This window comes from Coregonus lavaretus, assembly GCF_964263955.1.
Source record: "Coregonus lavaretus genome assembly, chromosome: 27".
Classification (NCBI taxonomy): domain Eukaryota; kingdom Metazoa; phylum Chordata; class Actinopteri; order Salmoniformes; family Salmonidae; genus Coregonus; species Coregonus lavaretus.
The window spans coordinates 20791255-20816698 of NC_140014.1; the positions used below are offsets into that span (position 1 = coordinate 20791255).

Genomic DNA, 25444 nt, shown 5'->3' on the forward strand with positions numbered 1-25444 from the left:
ACTGCCCGGTACTTTCAGTATTCTGGTCCGTATACACCGATTTGTATTTCCGGTTTTGTATTTTCAAAACTGACACAATTCGCACAACACAAACACTTGCACAATATGTAAACAATGGCCAGACTTAACCGATCCGCAACCATAGACCGAATGTTGTCCCATGCAATCAGTTGGCAAATTTCACATCACTTCCAGCTGATTGCGAGGGAACGTGCTTGGTTACATTCGGCTATTGTTTACATATTGTGCATCATGTGCAATGCATCAGGAGATTGAAAATACAAGCGACAGAACCTGCCAGCGCCGCAAAAAGTCAGGTAAACAATACTTTCCTGTGGCTATTTTATCTCAATTTCCTGCTGTCAAAAGAACCAACAGCATGAACAACCAGTAAAGTAAGTGTAAATGTCATTTTATTCAAAATTCTGGCTTGTAGAGACTCTTGCATCATTTTTAGGAATAATTCTTTGAGACTGAATATCCATGGAGTAACCACGGTAACAGTCTGACGTTTAGGCAAGATTACCGCATTCTCTGGGGTTCGCTTGAACGTTTGCTACGTTGCGGAACGGTTTGTAGTGAACGACACGTTTTCCAAAAACGTTTTTGTACGTTCTTGAACAGACTTTAAAGGTACCTCCGTTCGGTGGGAGTGCCGGGTCGGGTGTGGCTTGAAGCAATGAGTGACGTATTTAAAAGGCAGCGTTGCATTTTTAACCCACAACCCAACCCCTCAGTGTTTTTCAACTGGCCGTTTCTGTTCAATTGAACGTTATGTTTTTATGTACTGAACGCATCCCCAGTTTAGTTACAGTATCTCTGGTCCGTACCTTGTAGTAAAAACCCATACACATTGGGCCGCTGTGGTGTGTTTATGGGCTCCCCACCCGCTAATAAAATACAAGAAGAAGACAATGCGGAAGTGAATTTGCGAGTGTCACAGCAGCGTCCCGGCAGTAACATTAAGACTTCCGTTTTTCCGATTTTGCCTTCAAAATAAAGGGTTGTGGGAAACGAACCCACAACCCTGGCGTTGCAAGCGCCATGCTCTACCAACTGATAGTGCATAATGTTACAATTATATTACACAATTATAACTACATCAGGGAAAATCTAAACTAAAGATAATTACTACTTTATATCAGATAAAGAATATTATAAGGTTGAGCACATTGAGAAATGGCTATGTTTTTAATGTCATTGTGTGTTATGTATATGACTGGTGCTATGTTTAAAAGTGTTTCTTGGTTCTTACAGATGCAATCACGGTTTAAATGTATTTCCAGTTTGCTTGAGATGTATTCCTGGATGATAGCCGCCAATGTAATACACATTGGACTGTTTTGCTACCTGTCTCAACTAAAGTGAGGTGGAAAAGACTAAGTAGGGTCTCTAGTAACCAAATATGTTTAGTTTTGGAGGGGAACTGTGTCATACGGACTGTTGCTGGCTTTTTACTCCGCCCCCTCCATAGCCCCCAATGCAATACACTGTATTGGACTGTCTACTACCTGTCTTAGCTAAAGTAGTGTGGAAAATACAAAGTAGGGTGAGTTTGCACAAAAAGCTAAGTCATAGGAAGTGTTGCTGAACTTTTACAATAAAAATAGTTTAAAGTAGATTTGTTTCTTGTAAACACACAAGAAATAAGAAAAACACAAGAAAGTAAGCTGCAGATAGACCGTGGGTGAGGGTTGGCAGCCATTGCCTAGCTGTTCTAAAGTCTCAGTGCCTGGAGTCTTTGGCTGTTCAAAAGTCTCAGCGCTTGGGGATAGAAAAAGTCCTGGAGCCTGTTGGTCCGATACCCAATGCTCCGGTACCGCCTGCAGGAGAACAGTTCATGGCTGGGGTGGCTGGAGTCTTTCGAAATTTTTCGGCCCTTCCTCAGACAACGCCTGGTATGTATGTCCTTATATGCAAGATCAAGGTTCAGGATATCAGCTCCTGAAATACACCAAACAATCTGAGAACCATAGTACATGTGCAAGTTTCACCACTTAATCACATCATTGCAGATTTATCTTCTTTTGACAATTATAGCATTCTTTCATGGCGTTCACCATTATTCTCAATGAATCTGATATACATGTTCTTGCATAACCCATTCTGTACTCGTGGCAATCCCTTCCCTATTTTCTTGGCAAAAGAAATGTGTAAATTGCTTGTATAATGCTGAAAACCTCTGTAAATTGGACACTTTAATGTTTCCTGCAAATAGGCCTAACCATAAGAACTTTTTGAAATACCTACCACTTCTCTCCAAATAGTCCTTCTCCCATTCATCACGAGTCAATGTAAGCTCACCATTATTTGGAGTGGTATGCCTGAACCCTCCAAAATTTGCCTCATCTGACAAAACACATTTCTGTGTATCCTCGCTTATTTCGACGTCAACCTCTCCAGTTACATGCTGCTCATTTGATACCGTTTTCATAGACTTTACTATTTCCTCATCTGATAAACCTCTACCACAACTGTATGTCTCTAAGTGGTAGTATTCATTCCCAATATATTGGGTGTCTGAAAATAGTTTTTGCTTTATAAGCCAATATGTATTCCATATACAGTGATTCGCATTGTGGCCAATGGAGTGGGTGGAGTCAAAGGCGAGCAACACTCCTTATTAATCCAGTAACACTCCGTATTATTCAGTGCCCCATGAAATGACACCATATATACATTCTACAGACCCTACCTACAATACTTTTACTGCGGCACCTAGAATAGTTTTTGCTCTATAAGCCAATATGTATTCCATATACAGTGATTTGCGTTGTGGCCAATTAAATGGGTGGCTTAAAAGGCCAGCAACACTCCGTATTAATCAGTGACCCATGAAATGACACCATATATACATTCTACAAGCCCCACTGAGTATTCCCTACAATTCGTTTACTGCGGCACCTATAATAGTTTTTGCTCTATACGCCAATATGTATTTCTGTGATTTGCATTTTGGGCATTTATTTGCCCTTAGAACATGTTTTAAAATCAAAATGTCACTTAAATATGAACAAATATGAATCATTGTTAATGTTTAGACAAGTATTTTTCATATATAATGAATAAATATAGGTTATTCGACACTTTTCTACTATTACGTGACCCGGAAGTACTTGTTTAGTTTTGCTGATGAGACGCTGACGTTTATGGTTACTTTCCTCGTGGACGAAGCCACACTCATTGAAAAATACCTAACTCTCAGTCTACGGAAACATGTCTAAACTACAGTCGTTTCGTGTGTTTTTAAATGAGCGTTTAACGGTGGCTGCTGTGGAGATTTTCAGGGCAGCCGAGAAAACGGTAGTGGAGTACCAGGAGGAGAATGATCGGCTACGGAGACTGCTGCGGATCACACCGGAGATAAAACTATATAGAATAGGTTCGTATACGGTAGATCTACTGGCTAGCTATAGTTCTCCTCAATTAATAAACTGTTTAGGCAAACGGTGATCACCACTTCATCCATTTTTAAAGAAGTTATCTACTGTAACTTTTTGCATTATTAAATTGTTTTGTCACGAAAAACGGATTGAAATAACATACAGCTGCACTCAGGCATGTTTAAAGGCTGGTTAGATCATAACCTTAGATCTGCAATGGTCGATATGCAACGTAATCTGGGGTGCGTTCAGTACGACAGAACATTGTTCAACGTTGAATTCAACGGAAACAATACAGTAATGGGGTGTAATCATTAGTCCAAACAGTTGCAAAACGCAACGAAAACGAAAGTTTCTATTGGACAAATTCAGGTAGGTCCCTCCCAGTTTAGTTACGTTTACTTCCGTTTACGAAACGTTTTGCAACAGAATTGGCGTAATGACACCCCAGTTGAAGAACTGTGATTATGGTGGCCCTGCCCTTGAGGGCGATTGTGTACGGTATGCTGCACGAGTTTGCGATTTCAAATGGTCATACCCATATTGATCAGGATACACCTTGCCGCCCTATGGGAGCAAACGTACCTCAAACGTTGTTGAAAAATGGTGCTCACCGTTTTGGGGAAAAGTGTCGCTCAGTCCAAACCATCACAAAACATAACAAACAATGAATTAAACTGAACGCACCCCTTTACTTGCATATGCATTGGGTCCATTCAAAATGTGGTACATTAACCAACTTTACTTTGAGATACTTATTAATTCTCAACTTGGAAAGCACTGATGTCTTATAAACGTGTTTCCAGTTGCAGGTGTAACTCCGATAGCCAGAGAATGTTCAGAAAAATATGAAATCCACTTTTTTTATCAAGTGAGAACATTTCCTTTTGCATATGTGTAAATCTTCGTACATGTGGCCACCACTGTGTAGCTTAGAAATGACTAGTTCCAGCAAAGATGTTGAATATTGCGAGATGTCGGGCAGCTAAAATGGCGAGGGTAACATCTCACTTGGTGCAAAACAGGGTTTTTATATTTTTCGGAATATTCTCTGGTTATCAGAGTTACACCTGCAACTGGAAATAGAAGTTAAGACACCAGTGCCTTCCAAATCGAGAATGAAGGAAGTATCACCAAGAATGGTTGGTTGAAAGTAGTTGTAGCATATTGTCAACATAGCCTCGGGAAGTAGGGGTGCTGAGGGTGCTGCAGCACCCCCTGAAAAATCAGAATAAAAAACATATTTTTTCACAAAGGTAGTGGGCCTTTACTGGTCCTGTATTAGCGGAGCATAGCTCAGCATGCTGTCTGTAGCGCGGCCCCAAAAAAATCTCTGCATCCCACCCCCAAACTATGATTGTCAGTGCAGAACTCTAGACTAACAATTTCCCCTCAGTTGATGGCACCAGCCCATGATTTGGTCGCACCCAAAAAATGTTTTGCCAGCGTCGCACAATAGAAAAAAATAGGAGTAATCAGCTTAGAAAGTTATTAGAAAGTCATTCACAATGCTTTATTAAGATGTGTAATACACTATTGAGATGGTATTCAATAAATAAATTATACCAGTGATTGTCATTAATTTTGGCATGACAATTTGGCTATTTTAGTTATATTTTACTGTCAAAATAGAGCTCCATAATTTTCAGTTTTTTCTTCTTCAATAGAGATACATTTGCCTTCATCTTTATGTGCACTAATATAACATATAGGCCTAATTCAATTGGTGCTAATTCACCGGTCTGATGAAGTGGAAACTAGATTGCTAACTATAAATAGCTTATAACACCTACTGCTAATAGCCATTTATTAACAGTAAATGTAATGTCCGGAAAAAAGAACTTTGCAATGAAGGGTACTGCACTCGTGATGGCCGATGTGCATTCCACACGCTACATATTTCAAAGCCATATCAGATATCTCGATTGTAAAACAGTGTGCTTTTGTAACACGTGGGAAACTAACCCGGGTCTCCCCAACAACAACAAAACATCCCTAACCCCCCAAAAATTATAATCCCTAACCAAAATGTTTTGTTTTTACCCCACTTAATTAAATTCACAGTTCAGTTATCACAAAACATATTTTTTTCGGTGTTATAGCCGATAGGCTTAAAAGGCCTGGGGGAAGTTGTGTAATTCAAATAAAACCAGAGAGGAAGAGGCAAATTTTAGGCTACTTGGTGAATTTGCAAGGCATGCAAGACAAGACATTGCCAGATGCAGATTACCAAAACATATGAGCACGCTTCTGCCTTCTGCCTCTCTCTCCCTTGCGCTGGCCTGCCTGCTTTGTCTCTTCGCTAATGATGCAAGTGTGTGTCTGTTGCATGTTGAATATCCTACCCTATTAACGGGGTAGCCTACCCCTCGGTTTCGCCTCATTAAATTACAGTAGGCTACAGGACCTGTATCGATTACACTTTTCAGACATACATAATGTTTGTTTTTCTGTCTGTTAGGGTAGGCTACACAAGTTTTTTTTTTTTTTTTTTTTATGCTGACACGAAACCTTCTCTGGCGATATGGACATTTTACTTGTCTGTAAAGGAATGCGGCTTCTGAAGCGGGACTAAAGTCCATCACTAGGCAAACAGAACTGTTAATCAAATTATCTCCAGCTGCTGCGTGCAGACCACTCTCTCCTAAAAAAGTCCTTGAAAGTTAGTTAAATACCGTGGAAATAACACACATCTAGCTACCATACCATAAAAAGCTGCATAAAAAAAAGAGCACAGCAGCACATCAATCAGCGATGTTTATTGTTGTCAGGGAAAAAATACAGATTTTACGCCGGAGCAGAAATCTACTGTCTGATGCAGCACTTTTTTTAATTGTCTGCAAAGTTATCAATTGTCGGTATCGACATGTTACTGTAGCTGCGTTCTGTCTCTAAAGGGTTGCGGTAGATAACTTCATTGCCTGGCCCTAGCGGTTATACATATGTAACAGGGCCGTTATTCTGCATTGTAAATTGATGTGGAATGTTATGATTTTTTCTCATAGTTTTAACGGAAAACTGATAAACATTAAGCAAAATTGTCAATTTGTCACATCCCTAGTTGTAATGTTTGAGTCACATTAGACATGGCAAAATGTATAGAATTGCAAAAAAATGAGTTTTAAAACTGCAAAATTGTGTTTGCACTCCATGACAAAATGTGTAGAATTGCAGGAAATAAGCTCTGTCTCAAGCAAGCTAACTGGCTAAAGTTGGCTAGCTTGCTAGCTAGCTATTTCTAGACACAAATGAGAGAACACCTCACTCTGACCATTTACTCGCCCTAGCAGAGCTGGTTAGGCTGTTTACATGTTTACTATTACTTTTTTTTGCCTTCGTTTACTTACACCGGTCATATTCAGCAGGGGTTGCACATTCGTAAATTCATCAGTTATTCTGCTCTCTGGCACACTTAGACAAGAGTGCTCTGAAATAGGAGTAGATAGCCAGAGTGAATTTACAAATGCAAGAGATATGCTAACTGGATAAGTCGTTCAAGTTCTTGCTAGTTAACCAAATGACACCTGCATCTCTAGCTGTTTATAACCACCGAAAAATGATGTTTGGGGAAAAAGTCAGTTAGTCACCCAACAACTCCAATGACATGACATCCTCCTAGCAGCTAGCAAGCTAGCTATCTAGCTAATGTTAGGCTCCGTGTTTTTAGCTTGCTACATAAATAGATACGCTAGCCTATTAGCCACGTTATGACTGACTTGTGATCATTGCCCTTGCTAGTTTGATTGTATTGACATTCCCAGCCTTACATGTACATTTAAGTCATTTAGCAGACGCTCTTATCCAGAGCGACTTACAAATTGGTGCATTCAACTTAGGATAGCCAGTGGGACAACCACCACTGGGGGAGGGGGTGTGTAGAAGGATTACTGTTATACTATTCCAGGTATTCCTTAAAGAGGTAGGGTTTCAAGTGTCTCCGGAAGGTGGTCAGTGACTCCACTGTCCTGGCGTCGTGGGGGAGCTTGTTCCACCATTGGGGTGCCAGAGCAGCGAATAGCTTTGACTGGGCTGAGCGGGAACTGTGCTTCCGTAGAGGTAGGGGGGCTAGCAGGCCAGAGGTGGATGAACGTAGTTCCCTCGTTTGGGTGTAAGGTCTGGTCAGAGCCTGAAGGTAAGGAGGTGCCGTTCCCCTCACAGCTCCGTAGGCAAGCACCATGGTTTTGTAGTAGATGCGAACTTCAATTGGAAGCCAGTGGAGTGTGCGGAGGAGCGGGGTGACATGAGAGAACTTGGGATGGTTGAACACCAGACGGGCTGCAGCGTTCTGGATAAGTTATAGGGGTTTAATGGCACAGGCAGGGAGCCTAGCCAACAGCGAGTTGCAGTAATCCAGACGGGAGATGACAAGTGCCTGGATTAGGACCTGTGCCGCTTTCTGTGTAAGGTAGGGTCGTACTCTACGAATGTTGTAGAGCATGAACCTGCAGGATCGGGTCAACGCTTTGATGTTAGCGGAGAACAACAGGGTGTTGTCCAGGGTCACGCCAAGGTTCTTTGCACTCTGGGAGGAGGACACAATGGAGTTGTCAACCGTGATGGCGAGATCATGGAGCAGGCAGTCCTTCCCCGGGAGGAAGAGCAGCTCTGTCTTGCCGAGGTTCAGCCTGAGGTGGTGATCAGACATCCACACTGATATGTCTGCCAGACATGCAGAGATGCGATTCACCACCTGGTTATCAGAAGGGGGAAAGGAGAAAATGTATTGTGTGTCGTCTGCGTAGCAATGATAGGAGAGACCATGTGACGATATGACAGAGCCAAGTGACTTGGTGTATAGAGAGAATAGGAGAGGGCCTAGAACTGAGCCCTGGGGTACAACAGTGGTGAGAGCACGTGGTGCGGAGACAGATTCTCGCCACGCCACCTGGTAGGAGCGACCTGTCAGGTAGGACGCAATCCAAGAGTGAGCAGCGCCGGAGATGCCCAACTCGGAGAGGGTGGAGAGGAAGATCTGATGGTTCACAGTATCAAAGGCAGCAGACAGGTCTAGAAGGATAAGAGCAGAGGAGAGAGAGTTAGCTTTAGCAGTGCGAAGAGCCTCCGTGACACAGAGAAGAGCAGTCTCAGTTGAATGACCAGTCTTGAAACCTGACTGGTTTGGATCCAGAAGGTCATTCTGAGAGAGATAGCAGGAGAGTTGGCTAGAGACGGCATGCTCAAGAGTTTTGGAGAGAAAAGAAAGAAGGGATACTGGTCTGTAGTTGTTGACATCGGAGGGATCGAGTGTAGGTTTTTTGAGGAGGGGTGCAACTCTCGCTCTCTTGAAGACGGAAGGGACATAGCCAGCGGTCAAGGATGAGTTGATCAGCGAGGTGAGATAAGGGAGAAGGTCTCCGGAAATGGTCTGGAGAAGAGAGGAGGGGATAGGGTCAAGCGGGCAGGTAGTTGGGCGGCCGTCCGTCACAAGTCGCAAGATTTCATCTGGAGAGAGAGGGGAGGAAGAAGTCGAAGCATAGGGTAGGGCAGTGTGAGCAGGACCAGCGGTGTCATTTGACTTAATAAATGAGGATCGGATGTCGTCAACCTTCTTTTCAAAATGGTTGACGAAGTCATCCACAGAGAGGGAGGGAGGGGGAGGAGGAGGAGGAGGATTCAGCAGGGAGGAGAAGGTGGTAAAGAGCTTCCTAGGGTTAGAGGCAGAGGCTTGAAATTTAGAGTGGTAGAAAGTGGCTTTCAGAGGAAGAAAATGTAGAGAGGAGGGAGTGAAAAGATGACAGGTCCGCAGGGAGTCTAGTTTTCCTCCATTTCCGCTCGGCTGCCCGGAGCCCTGTTCTGTGAGCTCGCAATGAGTCATCAAGCCACGGAGCAGGAGGGGAGGACCGAGCCGGCCGGGAGGATAGGGGACATAGAGAGTCAAAAGATGCAGAAAGGGAGGAGAGGAGGGTTGAGGAGGCAGAATCAGGAGATCGGAGGGGAGAAGGATTTGGCAGAGGGAAGAGATGATAGGATGGAAGAGGAGAGAGTAGCGGGAGAGAGAGAGCGAAGGTTGCGACGGCACATTAGGGGCAGAGTGAGTAGTGTTGGAGGAGAGTGAGAGAGAAAAGGATACAAAGTAGTGGTCGGAGACTTGGAGGGGAGTTGCAGTGAGATTAGTAGAAGAACAGCATCTAGTAAAGATGAGGTTAACCGTATTGCCTGCCTTGTGAGTAGGGGGGGATGGTGAGAGGGTGAGGTCAAAAGAGGAGAGGAGTGGAAAGAAGGAGGCAGAGAGAAATGAGTCAAAGGTAGACGTAGGGAGGTTAAAGTCACCCAGAACTGTGAGGGGTGAGCCATCCTCAGGAAAGGAACTTATCAAGGCGTCAAGCTCATTGATGAACTCTCCAAGGCAACCTGGAGGGCGATAAATGATAAGGATGTTAAGCTTGAATGGGCTAGTGACTGTGACAGCATGGAATTCAAATGAGGAGATAGACAGATGGGTCAGGGGGAAAATAGAGAATGTCCACTTGGGAGAGATAAGGAAAAGGCTACAATAATGCAAAAGAGATCGGAATAAAATTAACTAAACATCTGGGGATGCGAGAGAGCGGGGCCTCCCTCACTTACCTTTCACTGAAACACTCAAATTTAACTCTCCCAACTTCCACTTTAGAAATTATAATTGTTGTAAACTACAGTGGTTCAATGTTTTCTAGGAATAGACTCTAACTTAGTTTATTCAGCTTGCTAACTTGGTACAGTATTATTTTGTGAAAACCGCCCAGGGCACCGTATCCTATGATGCCATAGCTAACTAGCATGCTAGCATCCAATAACACACGGTTTAGCACCAACAAATTACCAATAGTGTGTTAACACACTAAACAGATCATTCGTGTCCGTGTCTAGTTCCTTTCATAACGCAGAAATAATTAAACGTTGACTAGCTAGCACAAAGTTAGTCATGCTAGCTACACAAGTGGACTACACATCTCGAATGTTCAGAAAGTGAAGCTTTACGTTGCAAAATTCTCATTGACTAAAATGATATTGTATTTAGTTGCTACAGTACTGCTTGCTGGTAGTGTTGGCTAGCTAGCAATGGCTGCGGTGTTGACTTTGTTTGAAAAACGGCGTCGCTGCGAACGAATGTAGCTGGCTAGCTAACCTCGATAGTTTCTCTATACTACACCTTTATCTTTGATACAAAGACAACTATGTAGCTAGCTAACATTACACTAATCAAATCGTTCCATTGTAATGTAATGTGTGTCATATTACCTGCGGAGCGAAGTACAGCGTGACTACTCACTCCAACTCCACCTACAGCCTTAGTTACATTTGTCCGTTTTTTGTCCAAAATATTGAGTCATTGAAACTGAAACAGTGCATCCCGAATGGAGGCAGCAAACAATGTACCAGCTGTGATTTACAACCTGATAGCAATATTTTTTGGACTACCATGAAATGTATTGGTGAATTATATTAATCATGCATTGAACTGCATCCATCTATTCTGCCTAATGCCTTAGTCTACGTCATGGAACGTTGACTCAAATAGAAACTATTTTAAAAACCTCTTAGAAAGTTGGTTTTGTAGCATAAACTGGGAATTTGATATTTTTTACTGATATGATTGTCTATCTGTTTCACATCTGCAAAGTAGTTAAAACGCTGTCAGTTCCACTTTAACTAAATGGTGTTTAGCTAGCCAGTTACCTGATTTGCGATTTAGCATTATTTTGACACATACCAGCTTCCTAAGACCAACTAACTAGTGTTTCGGAGAGAGCAAGACAAACTAATAGTACAATACAGAAAACGTGGATTCATATTAAGAAGCAACGTGGAAAGCAGTGTTCTAGTTTTGGAAGGATCTGTTCAGTGCATGCATTAATAGCATGCTGAGAGAATGTTAAAAGTGTTGTGCTGCCTGCTTGATCCTAATAAATACCAAATAATATTGTGATAAATGTGTCTGCCTGCCCTGCTGCTGTGCCTGTTTCACTGAGGCTGGCTGCTAGGATGAGCGAGCCTCTCGCACCCTCTCTCGCCCCTCATGTGCCCCCAAAAATGTCTCCCTCCCACAGCTGCTTGCTTCCAGCAAACACAAACCCTGCCACCTGCCTGCTTGGGAGCCATTTTTTGGGGCACATGAGCGGGGAGAGAGAGTGTTATTTATTAGGATCACTCTTCCTGGGGTCCACATGAAACATGACATAATACAGAACATTATTAGTCAAGGACTGAACTACATAAATGTAAAACGTCACACATGCCAAGAGTGTGCAAAGCTGTCATCAAGGCAAAGGGTGGCTATTTAAAAAATATATTTTGATTTGTTTAACACTTTTTTGGTTACTACATGGTTCCATATGTGTTATTTCATAGTTTTGATGTCTTCACTATTATTCTACAATGTAAAAAATGGAATGAGTAGGTGTGTCCAAACTTTTGACTGGTAGTGTATATAAAATGGCTGTGTCTCTTCACAGTCTCCTTTGTGCAGTAAGGTGTTCTTTTATCTGGTTTTTAAATCTGGTTTTATTGCTAACATGAGTTACCTGGTGTGGCAGAGAGTTCCATGTAGTCATGGCTCTATTTAATACTGTGCATTTCCCAGCCTCTGTTCTGAACCTGGGGACTGTGAAGAGACCTCTGGTTGCATGTCTTGAATTGTACCGATGAGTGTCCGAACTGTGCGCCAACTGCTTGAACAGACAGTTCGGTACCTTCACATCAATACCTTGCACAAAGACCAATAGTGATGCAGTCAATCTCTCCTCAACTTTGAGCCAGGAGAGATTGACATGCATGTTACTGACACTTGCCCTCCGTGTACATCTAAGTGCAATACTTGCTGCTTTGTTCTGGACCAACTGCAATTTACCTATGTCCCTCTTTGCCGCACATGACCACACAGCTGGGCAGTAGTCCAGGTGCGAAAAAACTAGGGCCTGTAGGACCTGTCTGATTGACTGAGATGTCAAGAAGGCAGAGTAACATCCTATCATGGACAGACCTCTTCCCAGTTTCGCAACCATTGAGTCTATATGTTTTGACCATGACAGCTTGCTATCTAGGGTTGCACCCAGCAGTTTAGTCTCCTCAACTTGCTCAATCGCCATATTATTCAATAATAGATCGAAATGAGGTTTAGCGTTGAGCGAGTGATTTGTCCCAAAAATTATGCTTTTAGTTTTTTTTAAATATTTAGCACCCGCCTATTGCTAGTTACCCATTCTAAAACTGACTGGAGCTCTACGTTAAGGATGTCAGAGATTTATTTTACTTTTGCAACCGACGTGTAAGTGTGACAGGTTAAAGGACATATTCATAGCCTGTTATATACTAAAAAGTATTAGTAAGTTCATGGTATGTAAGGATCTTAAAATATCTAAGGTTAAAAAGATCATGCATCCAGTACTAGTTCATAGAGATTGATAAAATTCATAAATGTGTTAAAATCCGTCAAGTGTAAAAGGGTAAATATTGTAAGAGGAATGTGTAAACGTTATATTGACTACTTTATTTTGTGGTGCCTAATTTAAGGGTAAAAGTGTTAATCTGTGATCTACTAAATGCTCTTAATCTATGAGCCTGAGATCGATTGCTCTGGTCTCCACCCAACTTTCTGGGGAAATCGCGGTCTTTTTCTCATTACACTAAAGTTTTCAGTGAGGAAACATAACTGCGTCACTTTCGTGATTATTTCTCCCCTTTTTCAGGTACGTTATTGATATAAAACGAGTTAATTTGATTGTAATAACTTGCTAACATGTCAAGAGAGTTTAAGGTATGTGTTAGTAACATCTTGAGTAAGTTAGAGTTAAGTTGAAGGGAGTACTAGGTGCGTGTGTGAGTGAAACCTGCTTGGTTGCAGCGAAATAGCTTCGTATTGAGAGTAGCTGCCATTTTATGCTAATTGTTAATGAACATGTGCGCTGTTAATAATATATTTTGGGGTTATTTGTATAATGTGTTTCGAATACTTTGTTGACATGGTTGATAAATGTAGTTATGGGTTACTGAGCTAAAGCTACTTTGTGTTTGACAGTTATATTGAAACATTTGTATATGTTTTAGTGAATTACAGTTTATGCTGTTGTGACTTGAATAAGCTTTGTACCCTACAAAACTCTGGTTCCTGTAGATCTGTTGTTCTGTAAAATGTGGTATTTTTGTAAAAAGATTACACTAAAGTTTTCAGTGAGGAAACATAACTGCGTCACTTTCGTGATTATTTCTCCCCTTTTTCAGGGGCGTAACATATACTGTTGAGTCCTCAGTGTACATAGACGCACAGGCTTTAGTCAAGGTTAGTGGAAGGTCATTAGCAAAAACAGAAAACAATAATAGCCCTAGCCGGCTGCCCTGCGGTACACCACACTCAACTGAATTTGCATGAGAAAGACTTCCATTAACGAAAACCCTCTGTGTTCTATTAGATAGGTAACTCTCAAACCATAATAAGGCAGAGGATGCAAATCCATAACACCTATGTTTTTTCAGCAATAGGTTATGATCAATGACATCAAAAGCTGCACTGAAGTCTTAACAGAACAGCTCCCACAATCTTCTTACTATCAATTTCTTTCAGCCAATCATCAGTCATTTGTGTCAGTGCTGAGCATGTTGAGTGCCCTTCCCTATAAGCATGCTGAAAGTCTATTGTTAATTAGTTCTCTGTAAAATAACTTTGTATTTGATCAAACACAATCTTTTCCAAAAGTTTGCTAAGCACTTGTGATTATTATTATCATGAGGATAATGCATTTTACTTTTTGACAAATTCAGTGTTATATCCGCCCCCTAAAAATAGGACGTTTTGATTGAGGTGACCAGGTAGAAGGTGCAGATCACACCAGTGCGGCCAATTAAAAATGTAACTCGCACAACCAAGTCAAAGGGTTGCCAAAAGCGACTAAATGGTCGCGGTCTGGAGTCCTGCAATGGACCCTCTGCTCGACCTCTGGCACAAGCTTTAGCTATGCCACTGGAGGTTCGAGGCCACTTTGCTATATAGATCATAGAGAGCTATAATTCACATGTATAATTGTTCAATTTAATTCTGTGGTATATAGCTTAAACCTCTGCTCCCCCTCTCCTTCCCTCCAGACTCCCTTCAGCTCTCTCTTGCTGTCTCTGAAGAGGAGGTTCCCTCTGAGCAGCAGCACTGTGAGCAGGAGTGGAGCCCCAGTCGGGGGCAGGAGGATCCAGAGCGCACACAGATTAAAGAGGAACAGGAGGAAGAGCAGCTTCAAGGGCTCTTTGATACCAAAGACTCCACATTTACTCCTCCTTGTGTGAAAAGTGAATGTGATCAGGAGGACCCACTTCACAATACCATACTAGCTGAATACCCAACTCTCAGTCGACTGAAAATGTCTAAACTAGAGTCGTTTCGTGTGTTTTTAAATGTGCATTTAAAGGTGTCTGCCGCTGTGGAGATTTTCAGGGCATTTGAGAAAATGGTAGCAGAGTACCTGGAAGAGAATGATCGTCTACGGAGACTGCTGCGGATCACACCGGAGATAAAATTATGTAGAATAGGTACGTATATAGATCTACTAATATCTAACCACAGTTCCACTCAATTGATAAACTGTTTAGGCTATCACCATTTCAAAAATGTTAAACACCCACACCAGTAGAAATCCACTTTTTCAAGCTGAAAGACAATGGCCAAAGCTTACCCATGATGTTGCGCAATGATGGAAGTCAATAAGTCATTGTTTTAGTCAAATTATGATATACAATGCCTTCAGAAAGTATTCACACTCCTTGAATTATTGTTGTGTTACAGCCTGAATTTAAAATAGATTAAATTGAGATTTGTGTCACTGGCCTTGACACAATACCCCATAATGTGGATTTATGTTTAGACATTTTTACAAATTAATTAAAAATGAAAAGCTGAAATGTCTTGAGTCAATAAGTATTCAACCCCTTTGTTAAGGCAAGCCTAAATAAATTCAGGACTACAACAAGTCCCATACTGAACAGGTCACATAAGTTGCATGGACTCTCTTTGTGCAATAATAGTTTTTAACATGATTTTTGAATGACTACCTCATCTCTGTACCACACATACATATCATTGTAAGGTCCCTCAGTCGAGCAGTGAATTTCAGACACTGATTCAACCACAATGACCAGGGAGGTTTTCCAATGCCTTGCAAAGAAGGGCACCTATTGGTAGATGGGTAAATAAAAACAAACACACATTGAATATCCCTTTGAGCATGGTGAAGTTATTAATTACACTTTGGCTGGTGTATCAATACACCCAGTCACTGCAAAGATACAGGTGTCCTTCCTAACTCAGTTGCCAGAGAGGAAGGAAACCGCTCAGGGATTTTGCCATGAGGCCAATGGTGACTTTAAAACAGTTACAGAGTTTTTAATGACTGTGATAGGAGAAAACTGAGGATGGATCAACAACAATGTAGGTACTATACAATACTAGCCTAAATGACAGAGTGAAAAGAAGGATGGCTGTACAGAATAAAAATATGGGTATGCTTGTCATCGGCAAGAACCAGGATTTTTTTTTAGGATACAAATAAATGGAATATACAGTGAGGGGAAAAAGTATTTGATCCCCTGCTGATTTTGTATGTTTGCCCACTGACAAAGACATGATCAGTCTATAATTTTAATGGTAGGTTTATTTGAACATTGAGAGACAGAATAACAACAACAAAATCCAGAAAAGCGCATGTCAAAAATTTTATAAATTGATTTGCATTTTAATGAGGGAAATAAGTATTTGACCCCTCTGCAAAACATGACTTAGTACTTGGTGGCAAAACCCTTGTTGGCAATCACAGAGGTCAGACGTTTCTTGTAGTTGGCCACCAGGTTTGCACACATCTCAGGAGGGATTTTGTCCCACTCCTCTTTGCAGATCTTCTCCAAGTCATTAAGGTTTCGAGGCTGACATTTGGCATCTCGAACCTTCAGCTCCCTCCACAGATTTTCTATGGGATTAAGGTCTGGAGACTGGCGAGGCCACTCCAGGACCTTAATGTGCTTCTTCTTGAGCCACTCCTTTGTTGCCTTGGCCGTGTATTTTGGGTCATTGTCATGCTGAAATACCCATCCACGACCCATTTTCAATGCCCTGGCTGAGGGAAGGAGGTTCTCACCCAAGATTTGATGGTACATGGCCCCGTCCATCGTCCCTTTGATGCGGTGAAGTTGTCCTGTCCCCTTAGCAGAAAACACCCCCAAAGTATAATGTTTCCACCTCTATGTTTGACTGTGGGGATGGTGTTCTTGGGGTCATAGGCAGCATTCCTCCTCCTCCAAACACGGCAAGTTTGTTGATGCCAAAGAGCTCGATTTTGGTCTCATCTGACCACAACACTTTCACCCAGTTCTCCTCTGAATCATTCAGATGTTCATTGGCAAACTTCAGACGGACCTGCATATGTGCTTTCTTGAGTAGTGGGACCTTGCGGGCGCTGCAGGATTTCAGTCCTTCACGGCGTAGTGTGTTACCAATTGTTTTCTTGGTGACTATGGTCCCAGCTGCCTTGAGATCATTGACAAGATCCTCCCGTGTAGTTCTGAGCTGATTCCTCACCGTTCTCATGATCATTGCAACTCCACGAGGTGAGATCTTGTGTTTATTGTGTTTCTTCCATTTGCAAATAATCGCACCAACTGTTGTCACCTTCTCACCAAGCTGCTTGGTGATGGTCTTGTAGCCCATTCCTGCCTTGTGTAGGTCTACAATCTTGTTCCTGACATCTTTGGAGATCTCTTTGGTCTTGGCCATGGTGGAGAGTTTGGAATCTGATTGATTGATTGTTCTGTGGACAGGTGTCTTTTATACAGGTAACAAACTGAGATTAGGAGCGCTCCCTTTAAGAGTGTACTCCTAATCTCAGCTCGTTACGTGTATAAAAGACACCTGGGAGCCAGAAATCTTTCTGATTGAGAGGGGGTCAAATACTTATTTCCCTAATTCAAATGCAAATCAATTTATAACATTTTTGACATGCGCTTTTCTGGATTTTTTTGTTGTTATTCTGTCTCTCACTGTTCAAATAAACATACCATTAAAATTATAGACTGATCATGTCTTTGTCAGTGGGCAAACGTACAAAATCAGCAGGGGATCAAATACTTTTTTCCCTCACTGTAGCTAAGCACAGGCAAACTCCTAGAGGAAAACCTGGTTCAGTCTGCTTTCCAACAGACACTGGGGAAAAATTCAACTTTCAGCAAGACAATAAACTAAAACACAATGTCAAATATACATTGGAGTTGCTTACCAAGACGACATTGAATGTTCCTGAGTGGCCTAGTTAGTTTTGACTTAAATCGGCTTGAAAATCTATGGCAAGACTTGAAAATGTCTGTCTAGCAATGAATCAACAACCAACTTGACAGAGCTTGAAGAATTTTTAAAAGAATAATGGGTAAATGTTGTACAATCCAGGTGTGCAAAGCTCTTAGAGACTTACCCAGAAAGACTCACCGCTGTAATCGCTGCCAAAGGTGATTCTAATATACAGTACCAGTCAGAAGTTTGGATACACCTACTCATTCAAGGGTTTTTCTTTATTTTTTTTACAATTTTCTACATTGTAGAATAATAGTGAAGTCATCAAAACTATGAAATATCACATATGGAATCATATAGTAACCAAAAAAGTGTTAAACAAATCAAAATATATTTTATATTTGAGATTCTTCAAATAGCCACCCTTTGCCTTGATGACATCTTTGCACACTCTTGGCATTCTCTCAACCAGCTTCACCTGGAATGCATTTCCAACAGTCTTGAAGGTGTTCCCACATATCCTGAGCACTTGTTGGCTGCTTTTCATTCACTCTGCAGTCCAACTCATCCCAAATCATCTCAATTGGGTTGAGGTCGGGTGATTGTGGAGGCCAGGTCATCTGATGCAGCACTCCATCACTCTCCTTCTTGGTCAAATAGCCCTTACATAGCCTGGAGGTGTGTTGGGTCATTGTCCTGTTGAAAACAAATGATAGTCCCACTAAGCGCAAACCAGATGGGATGGCGTATCGCTGCAGAATGCTGTGGTAGCCATACTGGTTAAGTGTGCCTTGAATTCTAAATAAATCACAGACAGTGTCACCAGCAAAGCACCCCCACACCATAACACCTCCTCCTCCATGTTTTACGGTGAGAACTACACATGCAGAAGGAAAGAAATTCCACAAATTAACTTTTAACAAGGCACACCTGTTAATTGAAATGCATTCCAGGTGACTACCTCATGAAGCTTGTTGAGAGAATGCCAAGAGTGTGCAAAGTTGTCATCAAGGCAAAGGGTGGCTATTTGAATAATCTCAAATATAAAATATATTTTGATTTGTTTAACACTTTTTTGGTTACTACATGAGTCCATATGTGTTATTTCATAGTTTATGTCTTCACTATTATTCTACAGTGTAGAAAATAGTAGGATTTAAGAACCCTTGAATGAGTAGGTAGGTGTGTCCAAACTTTTGACTGGTACTGTGTGTATCCCGAGTGGTGCAGTGGTCTAAGGCACTGCATCGCAGTGCTAGCTGTGCCACTAGAGATCCTGGTTCGAATCCAGGCCGTAGCCGGCCGTGACCGGGAGACCTATGGGGCGGCGCACAATTGGCCCAGCGTCGTCCAGGGATGTAGCTCAGTTGGTAGAGCATGGCGTTTGCAACGCCAGTGTTGTGGGTTCGTTTCCCACGGGGGGCCAGTATTAAATTTTTTAAAATAATGTATGCACTCACTAACTGTAAGTCGTTCTGGATAAGAGCGTCTGCTAAATGACTAAAATATAAATGTAAATATACAGTACCAGTCAAAAGTGTTCTTTCAGCATGTTTATTGTATTTTCTCCCTGGTCCCTTCACAACCGCAGACCACGTGTAGCGTCATGTGGGCAAGCGGTTTGCTGATGTCAACGTTGTGAACAGAGTGCCCAATGGTGGCAGTGGGGTTATGGTATTGGCAGGCATAAGCTATGGATAATGAACACAATTGCATTTTATCGATGGCAATTTGAATGCACAGAGATACTGTGACGAGATCCTGAGGCCCATTGTCATGCCATTCCTCCACCGCCATCAGCTCATGTTTCAGCATGATAATGCACAGCCCCATGTCGCAAGGATCTGTACACAATTCCTGGAAGTTGAAAATGTCCCAGTTCTTCCATGGCCTGCATACTCACCAGATATGTCACCCATTGAGCATGTTTGGAATGCTCTGGATCAGCGTGTACGACAGCGTGTTCCAGTTCCTGCCAATATCCAGCTACTTCACCCAGCCATTGAAGAGGAGTGGGACAACATTCCACAGGCCACAATCAACAGCTTGACCAACTCTATGCAAAGGAGTTGTTTCGCGCTGCATGATGGTGGTCACACCAAATACTGACTGGTTTTCTGATCCACGACCCTCTATTTTTTATTTTTTACGTATCTGTGACCAACATATGCATATCTGTATTCCCAGTCATGTGAAATCCATAGATTAGGGCCTAATTTATTTATTTCAATTGACTAATTTCCTTATATGAACTGTAACTGTAAATAGTTGCATATTGCGTTTTATATTTTTGTTCAGTATAGATAACTTCTGCTCTTCCTCTCCTTTCCTCCAGACTCCCTGAAGCTCTCTCTCGCTGTCTCTGAAGAGGAGGTTCTCCCTGAGCAGCAGCACTGTGAGCAGGAGTGGATCCCCAGTCTGCAGCAGAAGGACCCAGAGCCCACACAGATTAAAAAGGAACAGGAGGAACTCGGGACCAGTCAGGAGAAAGAGCAGCTTCAAGTGCTCTTTGATGCCAAAGACTCCATATTCCCTCCTCTCTGTGTGAAAAGTGAAAGTGATCAGGAAGACCCACTTCAGTCCTTGACTCTTCCCCAAACTCAGACTGTGGAGAACAGAGAGAATGACCCTAAACCAGTGGATCTCACACCTTTTGTAACCGTAACTCACCTAAAGGGTCTCAACATTCCCTGTGACCCTCCAGATAATCAAAACAATGCCTCCAGCCACAGCTCAGCCGTAAGCAGTGACCCAGTAGGACTTGACAGCAGCCCACAATTGCATCCTAGCCCACCATTGGATCCAAACCCATCAATGGGGGAACATTATTCCGAATTTAGCAACACGTCTAGAAAAACTCACCGCTGCCGTGACTGTGATAAAAAGTTTGCTCTGAAACCTGACTTGCAGAATCATTTGACTCTCGCCAAGAAGAGACTCAGCGAATGTCGGTTCTGCAAAAAACGCTACAACTCCACTTGTGAACTGAAGACCCATGTCCGACTCTGTCAAGGTGGAAAACCTTGCACCTGCCCTGTTTGTGGCAAGACCTTCAAACATACAAAATATCTGTCCAGGCACATGACGATTCACACTGGAGAGAAACCATTTAGCTGTGTTGACTGCGGTAAAAGCGTCAGTCTCAAGAAACTCACAAATGTGGAAATTCTGGAGATTTTTGTAAATTCTGACAATGAGTCTGAGTATGAAACTGAGGAATCAGATTCTGACAGTGACAGTAAGGAGCTGCCACCAAACCTTATGGGCATTGAGAACCCTGAATCTGAGGACCCCTTGCCCACCGACAAAGTCCCTGGTCCCTCTGAAGATGCTGGTGGTGATGGACGCAGACCAACTGTGGGTGAAGTACTGGAGGTCTGCGGTAGCTGGAAGGCCACCAGCCATTTTTCCCCTCCTGGCCCTGCTGTTGGCTTTGATGAGTCCCAGTCTGGAGTGAAAAGCCCCTTGCCATCTCCCTCTGCGGCAGAGTGCTTCAAGCTGTTTCTGACAGAGAAGCTGTTGGGAGACATAGTGGAGGAGACTAATCGCTATGCCTTGAAGCTACAGGAGAAGAGAGAGCCAGGAGTGAGGGGGAAGCTCGCTAAATGGGTGACAACCACAATTAGTGAAATGTATACCTTCCTGGTGACAGTCCTTCTCATGGGAATAGTGAAGAAGAACTCCCTAAGGGAATACTGGAGCACGGATCCTATGTTTGCAACTCCATTCTTTGCCACTCTCTTTTCCCAAGATCGCTTCCTAGTCCTGCTGCGATGCCTGCATTTCGTCAACAATGCTACTGCCAACCTAAATGACCCCTTACACAAAATAAGAAATGTTCTTACCAGCCTGACATCAGCATTCGGTCAGGTCTTTGTGCCATACAAGGACTTAAGCATTGACGAGTACTTGATGTTATGGAAGGGTAGGCTAGCGTTCCGTCAATACATTCCCTCCAAAAGGCACAGGTTTGGGGTGAAGTTCTTTTTTTTGTGCGACGTGAAGACAGGATTTGTCCAGGACATTATAGTCTACACAGGGTCCACCACTGACGTCAAACATTATGAGGGGCTTGGGGTGTCCGGGTCCGTGGTGATGACTATGCTGGCTCCTCATCTCGGGAGGGGCCACACTTTGTATGTAGACAATTGGTACAGCAGCCCCACACTCTTCCAGCATTTGCTCTCCAACAGCACAGGGGCCTGTGGCACAGTCCAATCAAACAGGAAGGGGATGCCGTCATTCGGAAGCAGGAAGATGCAGAGGGGGGAGGTGGAGTTCAAGGAGAACGGTCAACAGCTGGCAGTAAAGTGGCATGACAAACGAGACATCCATGTCCTCTCCACTGTCCATACAGCAACCATGTCACACACAGGGAAGGTTGACCACCTTACGGGAGAGAGGAAGCTCAAACCAGACTGTGTGCATGACTATAACCGCAAAATGGGGGCAGTAAATAAGGCAGACATGATAAACCGCTTTGTGGCATGTGCTTGGAAAACCACCAAGTGGTATAAGAAGATATTTTTCCATCTGATCGACACTGCTGTCCTCAATGGCCACATAGTTCACCGCCAGCTAACAGGTGAGATGAATAATGAACAAGGTTTTTTGAAATTTTACATACAGTTCACATACAAATCACATTGTTCCATTATATTGACAATCTCACTCACCTACCCACTCCCTCATCCTCCCTCTCTATCGCCCCTATAGGTGAGGTGATTACCTACCAAAAGTACAGAGAGAACCTCATGAGAGAGCTGCTGGAAGAGCACCACACCCCTCGGCACCCATCCACTGGGGGCCGTCCTGCTGCAGATAATCCTCTGCGCCTCACTGCACGGCATTTTCCCTCCAAAGTCCCTCAAACTGCTGCTCAAGGCAGTCGCACACGGAGGCACTGCAAAGTCTGCCTGTCCAGCACCATGAGAAGGAAGCAGAGGAAGTTGACAAAGTACATGTGTGTACCTTGTGACATACCCCTGTGTGTTGCGCCATGCTTTGGGGAGTACCATACGCTCAAGCACTATTGAGCACATCTGCAGCAATTACTGACTGACTGACTTCACAGGTGACCTGCCATGTGATACAATGTCTTTGTTCAACCGCTACTATTGAAATATGGGTTAGGCATATTTGTAATGAAATGTCAGTTGTCATTGTATTTTCTTGCAGTTTTTTCCTCCAGTAAAACTGTAAAGAAGTGTACATTCAAAGAGTATGTTGCTAGAATACAAAAGCTGGCCCCTAGAATAAAAAACTCCAGTTCCAGTTATGTTGGCAAATTACGTTCAATATTGTTTTTTAGTGTGTGTGGTTTCTGAAAGTAAAGAATAAAGAGGAATGATTAGTAATTATAATACAATATCAGGATGTAGCAATAAAACGATGTTACAACGAAGTAACATAACACTGCTATAAGAATAATAAATTGCATTTACAACATGACATTTATAAATGCACCAGTAACTGAATAGCTCCACAAGGGGGCAGGGCAGAGCTATGCTAAACAGGCCAAATAAATACACAGGCCTGGTCATGATGAGGGCAACTTCAAAAGGATACAACACAAGCTAATACTTCTCTGACATGATTAGCAGTTTTCTACCAAACTAATGAAAGAATGTACATAAGCACAATTGAGTATAACACCATAAAGGTTATGAAATTAGTACATTGCGTGTCCACAGTTATAAAGGAATAGACAGACAACTAAATGCTTATCTTGTGCTACAGTTGAAATGACGTAACGCAGTCATACAGAAAGTGTATTATGGTAAGGTAAATAAAGCACTTTGATAGGAACGCACACATACAGTACCAGTCAAAAGTTTGGACACACCTACTCATTCAAGGGTTTTTCTTTATTTTTACAATTTTTTTACATTGTAGAATAATAGTGAAGACATCAAAACTATGAAATAACACAGATGGAATCATGTAGTAACCAAAATGAAATAACACAGATGGAATCATGTAGTAACCAAAAAAGTGTTAAACAAATCAAAATATATTTTATATTTGAGATTCTTCAAATAGCCACCCTTTGCTTTGATGACAGCTTTGCACACTCTTGGCATTCTCTCAACCAGTTTCACCTGGAATGCTTTTCCAACAGTCTTGAAGGAGTTCCCACATATGCTAAGCACTTGTTGGCTGCTTTTCCTTCCCAAACCATCTCAATTTGGTTGAGGTCAGGTGATTGTGGAGACCAGGTCATCTGATGCAGCACTCCATCACTCTCCTTCTTGGTCAAATAGCCCTTACACAGCCTGGAGGTGTGTTGGGTCATTGCCCTGTTGAAAAACAAATGATAGTCCCACTAAGCGCAAACCAGATGGGATGGTGTATCGTTGCAGAATGCTGTGGTAGCCATGTTGGTTAACTGTGCCTTGAATTCTAAATAAATCACAGACAGTGTCACCAGCAAAGCACCCCCACACCATAACACCTCCTCCTCCATGTTTTACGGTGAGAACTACACATGCAGAGATCATCCATTCGCCCACTCCGCGTCTCACAAACACACGGCGGTTGGAACCAAAAATCTCAAATTTTGACTCAAGACCAAAGGACACATTTCCACCAGTCTAATGTCCATTGCTCGTGTTTCTTGGCCCAAGCAGGTCTCTTCTTTTTATTGGTGTCCTTTAGTTGTGGTTTCTTTGCAGCAATTCAACAATGAAGGCCTGATTCACACAGTCTCCTCTGAACAGTTGATGTTGAGATGTGTCTGTTACTTGAACTCTGTGAAGCAGTTATTTGGGCTGCAATTTCTGAGGCTGGTAACTCTAATGAACTTATCGTCTGTAGCAGAGGTAACTCTGGGTCTTCCATTCCTGTGGCGGTCCTCAGAGCCAGTTTCATCATAGCGTTTGATGGTTTTTGCGGCTGCACTTGTCGTTTCTCTTTGCTTATTTGAACTGTTCTTGCCATAATATGGACTTGGTCTTTTACTAAATAGGGCTATCTTCTGCATACCCCCCTACCTTGTCACAACACAACTGATTGGCTCAAACGCATTAAGAAGGAAAGAAATTCCACAAATTAACTTTTAAGAAGGCACACCTGTTAATTGAAATGCATTCCAGGTGACTACCAGGTGACTACCTCATGAAGCTGGTTGAGAGAATGCCAAGAGTGTGCAAAGCTGTCATCAAGGCAAAGGGTGGTTATTTGAAGAATCTCAAATATAAAATATATTTTGATTTGTTTAACAACGTGGTTCCATATGTGTTATTTCATAGATTTGATGTCTTCACTATTTTTCTACAATGTAGAAAATTGTAAAAATAAAGAAAAACCCTTGAATGAGTAGGTGTTCTAAAACTTTTGACCGGTGGTGTATGTTTTCTCAACAACAGGTTATGGTCAATAATATCAAAGGCTACACTGAAGTCTAACAGTACAGCTACCACTATCTTCGTATTATTATTTTATTTCAACCAATCATCAGTCATTTGTGTCAGCGCAGTACATGTGGAGTGCCCTTCTCTATAAGCATGCTGAAAGTTTGTTGTTCATTTGTTTACAGAGAAATAGCATTGTATTTGGTCAAACACAATAGTTTGCTAAGAGCTGGCAGCAAGCTGATAGGTCTGCTGTTAGAACCAGTAAAGGCCGCTTTACCACTCTTGGGTAGCGGAATGACTTTGGCTTCCCTCCAGGCCTGAGGACAAACACTTTCCTCTAGGCTCAGATTAAAGATATGACAAATAGGAGTGGCTATAAAGTCAGCTACCATCCTCAGTAGCTTTCCATCTAAGTTGTCAATGCCAGGAGGTTTGTCATTCTCTATAACATGATCTATAACAATCATTTT

At 42.4% G+C, this 25444-nt stretch overlaps 1 protein-coding gene across 2 annotated transcripts; it reads left to right on the plus strand.

The window, feature by feature from the left end:
• Positions 1 to 3128: 3128 nt before the first annotated feature.
• On the plus strand, positions 3129 to 23070 carry LOC311103173 (piggyBac transposable element-derived protein 4-like). 2 transcript variants are annotated; one of them, XM_084144722.1, is made up of 4 exons: positions 3129 to 3382; positions 14442 to 14876; positions 19955 to 22204; positions 22336 to 23070. In XM_084144722.1, the coding sequence occupies exons 1-4, from the start codon at positions 3217 to 3219 to the stop codon at positions 22653 to 22655; spliced, it is 3171 nt and encodes a 1056-aa protein (XP_084000848.1). In that variant the 5' UTR covers positions 3129 to 3216; the 3' UTR covers positions 22656 to 23070. The 2 variants fall into 2 exon arrangements, with proteins under 2 accessions (XP_084000848.1, XP_084000849.1); XM_084144723.1 differs by lacking the exon at positions 3129 to 3382 and having other exon boundaries at positions 14573 to 14636; positions 14756 to 14876.
• The last annotated feature ends 2374 nt before the right edge of the window (positions 23071 to 25444 follow it).

Excerpts from the sequence above, each read along its gene's own strand:
- LOC311103173 (XM_084144722.1), top strand. The coding sequence starts at position 3,217 with ATGTCTAAACTACAGTCGTTTCGTGTGTTTTTAAATGAGCGTTTAACG. Across the intron at positions 3,383-14,441 it reads GATAAAACTATATAGAATAG|ACTCCCTTCAGCTCTCTCTT; the intron begins GTTCGTATACGG and ends CCTTCCCTCCAG. Across the intron at positions 14,877-19,954 it reads GATAAAATTATGTAGAATAG|ACTCCCTGAAGCTCTCTCTC; the intron begins GTACGTATATAG and ends CCTTTCCTCCAG.